Below are 7,077 nucleotides of genomic sequence, written 5' to 3' on the forward strand. Positions count from 1 at the left end.
AATGTATGTCTACATTGCTCTAAAATACATAACAATGCAAACCCATGCGATTTTAAAACGTACTATGCTATATATACGGTAGAGCTAATAATAGTCAAAAGTTACATTAATATATGTATGTATATAGTTATACAAGCAATCGATTTAGGCAACATGGAAATGTCAAACCAACGAATAAATTTTGCAGAGTTCTCTGCTTGTCTGATGGGTCATCTTTTTATATTCCTGTCTCTCTCTTTCTCTTCCGCTCTTTCTCTCTCTCTCTCTCTCTCTCTCTCTCTCCCTCTCTCCCTCTCTCCCTCTCTCTTTCTCTCTCCCTTTCGTTCATCCTCATCAACTGTAGCTTCTTCTTCTTCGAATAATATAATATTCGGCGAAAGCGATGTCCAAAGTTTCGTATAAAAGGGCATTCGTGTCACACAGAAACCACATTCGAAATCTCAATCTCTTCCATTGGATTCGCATCTGGTGACAACCAGCTATCTTTCAAAATGAAATTTCTCGTGAGTCTTCTTTTTCACATTTTTCTGACTGTATTAACCTTATCGCCTTTATTTTTATTCTATCAATTATTAAAACTTCTTACATTTGTATAACTTTAGAAACACGCTATATTCTTCGTTGCATTTTCTATGAAAATGATTTCACAAACAAAACAATATATATTATAGAATATGTAATATGTATATATGCAATAGAATGTATATTTTATATAAATAAATTTATATTGAACACCACGGAAAAATACAAAAGTATATACGATAGTAACTTTTGCGAAATTGATATCTTCTCTCTACACATATTTTGGGAATTAAAACATTTCCATTTATTAAACATCGAAGCTAACGATTCCGATATAATAATTAAATATTCAACCCATTTTGTAAAAAACTATACTATTATTTCAAACTTTACAATACATAAATCTTATAATATACATATATAACTATACTTTATATATTACCTGCTTTTTATTTGAAATATTCATGTTTTACTTCCTCCTGTATACATATTCGATCCATTTTGTTTTGGAACGGTTTTTAACGAATTTTCCACCTTGCAGAGTCAGTATATCGTTTGTTATGTAATTATTATAGTGAACTATATAACTTTTGGTAATATATTTATTTGCAAACAGAAACATTTACTGTACGTATTTGTGAGTTTTCATAATTTACTTAAACATATAAGTGCATTTTAAAGGATGACTTTAACATTTTCAAGTTCAAACAAAATTTATATACATTAGGTACAAAGATCTGTCTCGTAGTATGTTTAAATTTGTATTATTGGGTCAATATTATTACTGACAATGCAACCTTATATTTTCTTCTCCACATCTTGCAGTCAATTTTATATTAAATCATTAACGTCCATCCTCGTGTTGCATATAGTAACATTATTTCTATCGTCATTATAAAACACAGTAAACTCGCTTTTATCAGTTCGTAGAATCTTTGTCCATTGATCAAATGTTTACTTACTATGCTTCTGGCTTTTAGCAAATGTCAAGCGTCGTTGTTCAAGCCTTTACGGTGTTTTTGTTGTTTAACCCTATCATCATCCAGAGTTATTCATCTTATTAAAATCGTTTTACAATGTTTATTATCACAGAAGGATTTGCTATAAACAATTAAACATTGTTAACTTTCCTTTGTCCCATTTTAAGTATTAAATAATTTATACATAATTTCACTTAAAAATACAGTAAATAGTTAACGTAAATATATAGATTTTTCTATTAAATTTGATGTAAATATCCATCTAAATATGTATTAATGTTTAAGTACATAATATAATATTGTATCTACAAATTGATGAAAATAATATTACGTTTATAATTGACATATTGATAAAAGATATGAAACTTTTGTTTTAGGTAGTGATCTCTGTTGCTATGTTGGCTATGGCTTCGGCTGATGTGGCTGAGCATCAACCAGTTATCGTTAAACAATCTCAAGATATTTCGCCTGACGGATCCTACTCTTATTCCTACGAAACAGATAATGGAATTTATCACTCTGAAAGTGGAACTCCAGTGGTGACAGATGCAAGGAGCGCACCCGTTGTTGTTACCCAAGGAGAGTATCAATATACATCCCCCGATGGTACACCAATTAAGGTGACATATGTTGCCGATCATAACGGATTCCAACCACAAGGCGAACATATTCCAGCTATTTCTCCATTGATTCAAAGGGCCCTTGAATACATCAGAACGCATCCACCAAAAGCTGACCAGCCTAACCTATAAATTCACGTTCCGCTTCCTTTACCAACTTCTTCCACGTCGCCAAATGAGATTACATTTTGTACATAACAAGTGCACGATAATAAACATTTATTGAAAGTTCTTATGATAAAGACATTGCTCCTTATCGTTCTTTGCTTTAAATACATATACATATAACAAGAATTACGTGTATAACGTACATATAACTAGAACACGTATACAATTTTAAATTAAAGTAGAGAAACACTTGATAACACAAGTGTGAGTTGTTACACGTTACACACTTCTGCATAATTAGGCTCCAAATGAAATTAGCCGTCATTGTGCTAGAACAACACTTGCTAATGTAGAATGAATAATAAAAAAGTATCTTGAATTTGAAATTGCTGTAGATAATATACTTTTCCAACAATTACGTTTCACGTTCCTTACCTACCTACCTACCTACCTACCTACCTTACCTACGTATTCTATATTTATAAAAGTTCATTTTTATCTATTCATGTGTCATCGTTATAAAACGAAAAATAGATTTTAGAAAACTCAACAGATCTAGTATAATTTTCTTCTTTTTCTATATCACTCTTAATCGTTTCATTATAAAGTAGATATTACTCTAGTTGCACAACGTCGAACGCTTGCTATATTCTAAAGCTTAAAATTCCGACAATTGTCTCACATTGTCTGACTACTGTTCACTGTGCCGTGCGTGTATCAAAAGTAAAAGCGACAAGTAGACAATCCCAATGAGACAGAATAGGTAGAGTGTAGTAAGATACTGTAATGTGTAATTACATATTTCTTTAGTTTAATTCAAAATTGTTGGCAAACTCTCGCCACTGACGACGCGCAAGAGCTAACGCAGCACTTCTGCTGCGCGGTGTCCTTGCCCTCGCCGCAGTGATGGCAGAGTCCCGTCACCTGCGTCATCCGAAAGGTAAGCGGGTCCCCATCAGTTCTCCCAGCTCAGAAGTATCGTCTCCATCACTTGGTAGCCCGTGCCACCCGCTTCGCCAACTAGCTGGGATCGCTACGGCGCCCTGGCTTCCCTGACGTCCAGGACCGCCCGCCTGGCAGGATCCTGGTCCCCTTAGGTGCTCGTAGACCTGAGTACCAGAGTCTGAAGCTCGAACGGAAGCAACGCCGCCAGGTCAGTTGCCGCTGCATAGGACACAATCCGGTATCCCCTCGTATCCCCGTCTTGTGCACGCTTCTCAGCAAGAGGAGACTGCGACGGCTCGCCACCAGATCACCAGTTCACACCGGGTCATCGTACGATGGGACCGGACGACACTCCCGTTCCAAGCTCAAAACGCTGCGCGAACCTTCGTTGACTGTTGTTCATCGCCTCCACTCAGTCCAGACCCAGGACAACGTTACAGGAAGCCACCCTGGTCGCATCGTAGAGTTCCCTCTCCGAGAGTTCCCTCTACAACTAGCAAGGGAACGTCCTCAACCTGAAAATTCAGAAAATTATGAAACTTCAGAGATATGTATAACGCGATTTCGTTTGCCGCCCAAATCCTTTTCAAGGGAGTAAAATTGACAGCTGCAAATTCAACTATTTGTAGTAGATAGAACTAACTAGTAGTAGATAGAAAAAGAGTTTCAGGGCAAAAGTTATTTCCTTTAACGGGGACTGTTGGTTGGCAAAGGATTTATTAAGCGTTTATATAATTAGAACAAAAAATTATGAACGAAAATATAAATCATCTTTTTTAATTCATTTTTTCACGTAAAAGCTTAACCGATGGTTTAAACAATTATGAAACGACATACTTCTTTTTAATACAAATACAGGCTTTGTCGTATTGGTGAATTATGTTACTCGGAAATCGAAGAACTTTTGAATCTTGTGTATTATATAAATATTTCTTTTTATAACTTTTCCTAATTATGTAAACAATTCATAAATCTTTTATCAAATTACAGTCCTAATTAAGAGATGTATAATAACTTTTGCCTCAAAATCTTTTTTGTCTCTCTCTCTCTCTCTCATATTTTGCGCTTTATAACAAAATCGAAAAATAGCTAAATTTTCAGAGACCAATTTTACTCTCTTAGAGGGAATTTGAGCAACAAACGAAATCGCGTTATAGTACCATATATTATATATTCGTATCTATATATGTTTTACACGTCCCCAAGATTTCATAATTTTCTAAATTTACGAGTTGGAGATGTTCTCTTGTAAGTTTATATCGACGTGTGTACACGTAGCATGTTCTTTTTGTTTTGCGAATACGAGCACATTTCAATTTGTGTCAAAATCGAAGCCCATTTCATCGTTTGCACCGGTAACCAGCATTTGAGATTAACCACGATACCGAGCATGTTCGCTACAAACAGCGGTATATTTCGGATATTGCGGCGAAAAGTTGCACGTTTTATCCATCTTGCAAAGATTCGAATGAGAACAGTATGGAGACGAAAATTTTTAAAAATTTCAACATGAAGTTCAACTATTATTAAAAAGAAAATAGGAGATTTAGCAGCACTGGCATTTAAAGATCTTATCTCGAAAGTATTTATTCAATTTTATAGTAATATTGTCAATTAAATAAATTAGTTTATGTTTATTTATATTTGATTGAATCCATTTCTTTCGCTAAAGATTTATGAACTTTAATTAAAAGAAACTTTCAGCTTCTTATTCTTGCAGTAGAATGTTAGCCAACCTATTTAATGTAATATTTTTACAGCCAAAAGCAAAACGTGTTACTTTTCGTTATTACTTTTCGAAAACGTATTAGTCGTTCGGAGCTACAGGTGTTCGGCATCGTCAAACTTTGAGAAAACATTGCCGTCTCATCTAGCGACGTTCGCAGCGAAATACTTCAAATGCGGTAAGGGAGGTGAGTTTCGTCAAGATCGCCGCGAAATTATTTAAAGTTCCTCGAACGAATAAAGGCCCGGACAGTCGATACAACAATCGGAGAAGATGAAATACGCCGCAGAATGGGGACAGAAGAACGAAAACGATTCCTCACTGACACCGGAGTCTCGATCAACGTCATCAAGGGCTCAGTCGGTAGTAACGTATTAGTACACAGTACACTTTTCCTCTCTTAGTTCATGTCCCAATTGGCTGATCGCTATTGTTTCTGCTTACCAGTTTATGATCTTGTTACAATTAGCAACCAAAATTTATTCGAATGACGAATAATAAAGAAAGAAGAAACAATAAATATACAATTAACGTTAAACACTTTGTATGATAATGATGAAAAAGTACACGTATTTGCTTGTTAATATTTAACGAAACCTAAAATCTAACGATTTAATGATTTTTTCATTTGTGATTTTTAACACTTTCAAAACATTCTAATTTACAAAAAAACAAATTTAACAAACGAACAATAAATAACAGGTAGTAAATTTTAATCGTAAATGGTAAATACTTCATATAATTACGACTGACTCGTTGAAAAGCACCAGATCTATTTATTGTTTCTAGCGGAATGAATCATGTGCGACAGATCTGATGACTCGCTGAAGGTCGCTTTTTCAACGGCGTGGCAATTTTCGCCTACTCTGGCAAACCAAAGAATCCTCTAACTGTATATTATAAAACTGTCGAGTGCCAAGGATTAATGTTATACCTAAATGTTGTACGGAAAATATATTAAAATTATTGCATCATTCCACTGATCCGTTATCGTTTGAAAAGCAACATTCGCTTCCCTTCTCTAAAAACATAGTGTACAATCAATTTTTCTTTCTTAGGTAACTTGCGATTAGCTTAATTATTGCGCGATTTTATTATACTCATAAGTGTCTATCTCGAACATAAATAGATACCAACTTTTCCGTATAGCCATATAATTAAATAGATTCTTGTAGCGTGGAACAAAAAAGTTCTTGTCTATATCAGCGTGTAACCAAACAGGGCAGATTCCTAATTCGATAGGTTCTTGTATATGCTAACGTGGATTACCTTCCAGTATTATCCGTATTGTGCAGCACTAGTCATTTCCTCTCTAACGGTATACTGTATATCATATGCGGCAATTGCAAATGCACGTGATTGCAAATTCAATCGTTTTTATTTCCTTTATCACAGATTCTTCTTTACATTAACATAGCGAGAACCAGAAAAGAGGAAGATTTTTATCGTGATTCTTTTTACATCTTTGCTGTACCTTGGCCTTGTACATGTGGCCAAATTCACGTATTCAAAAGATCTCGCGTGCGTCGGTTCCTAGTTAAGTAAATAATCCTCTTTGTTTGTTAATTTTTCTTTGAGTCTAATACATGTTAGTTGCACCAAAATATGACGTTTCCAAAAATCTTCTGCTTTCATATTCTCAGTTATCACTCGTCACTCCACATTCTTCGTACCTTCACGCAGTAGCTCTTTAGCTCATTCTGCTAAGTAGAAATTATACTTTCTATTACAAGCGTTATTTACATTAACTAACCGCTCATATACGCAACTTGCTCTTGGAATTGCACTTCTTTTTTGTCACACGTTAATTTTTTCTCTCATTTTACCATCCATGCTTTGTTATAACGCATTGCTCCTATCGTTACTTGCTTGTATACCGCTTTAATAAAGATTATGTGTTGTGTACTATTGTAAACTTACGGAAATAAAAAATAAAATAAAGAATAAAAAAAATGAAATATAAAAAATAGAAATGAAAATAAAATAAAATAAAAATAAGAGCTGAAAGATATACTCTTTAGACTTTTAGAATAGAGACAACCTGCTTAAACTTTAAATACATAATTATACTGAGTGTTTGGCTACAGGTGTAAAAACATTTAAGGGGTGGTTTTTGAAGCCAGAATAAGATGAAAATTAAGAATTAAAAAATTGTGTTTTCGACTTTGTGCCTCAG

At 34.4% G+C, this 7,077-nt stretch overlaps 1 protein-coding gene across 1 annotated transcript; it reads left to right on the forward strand.

Annotated features, from left to right (window-relative positions):
* Positions 1-429: 429 nt before the first annotated feature.
* LOC138185462 (larval cuticle protein LCP-17) lies at positions 430-2,479 on the forward strand. Its single transcript, XM_069124442.1, has 2 exons — positions 430-503; positions 1,880-2,479. The coding sequence occupies exons 1-2, from the start codon at positions 492-494 to the stop codon at positions 2,252-2,254; spliced, it is 387 nt and encodes a 128-aa protein (XP_068980543.1). The 5' UTR covers positions 430-491; the 3' UTR covers positions 2,255-2,479.
* The last annotated feature ends 4,598 nt before the right edge of the window (positions 2,480-7,077 follow it).

Source organism: Bombus flavifrons, chromosome 12, assembly GCF_040668555.2.
Source record: "Bombus flavifrons isolate JBK064 chromosome 12, iyBomFlav1_principal, whole genome shotgun sequence".
Classification (NCBI taxonomy): Eukaryota; Metazoa; Arthropoda; class Insecta; order Hymenoptera; family Apidae; genus Bombus; species Bombus flavifrons.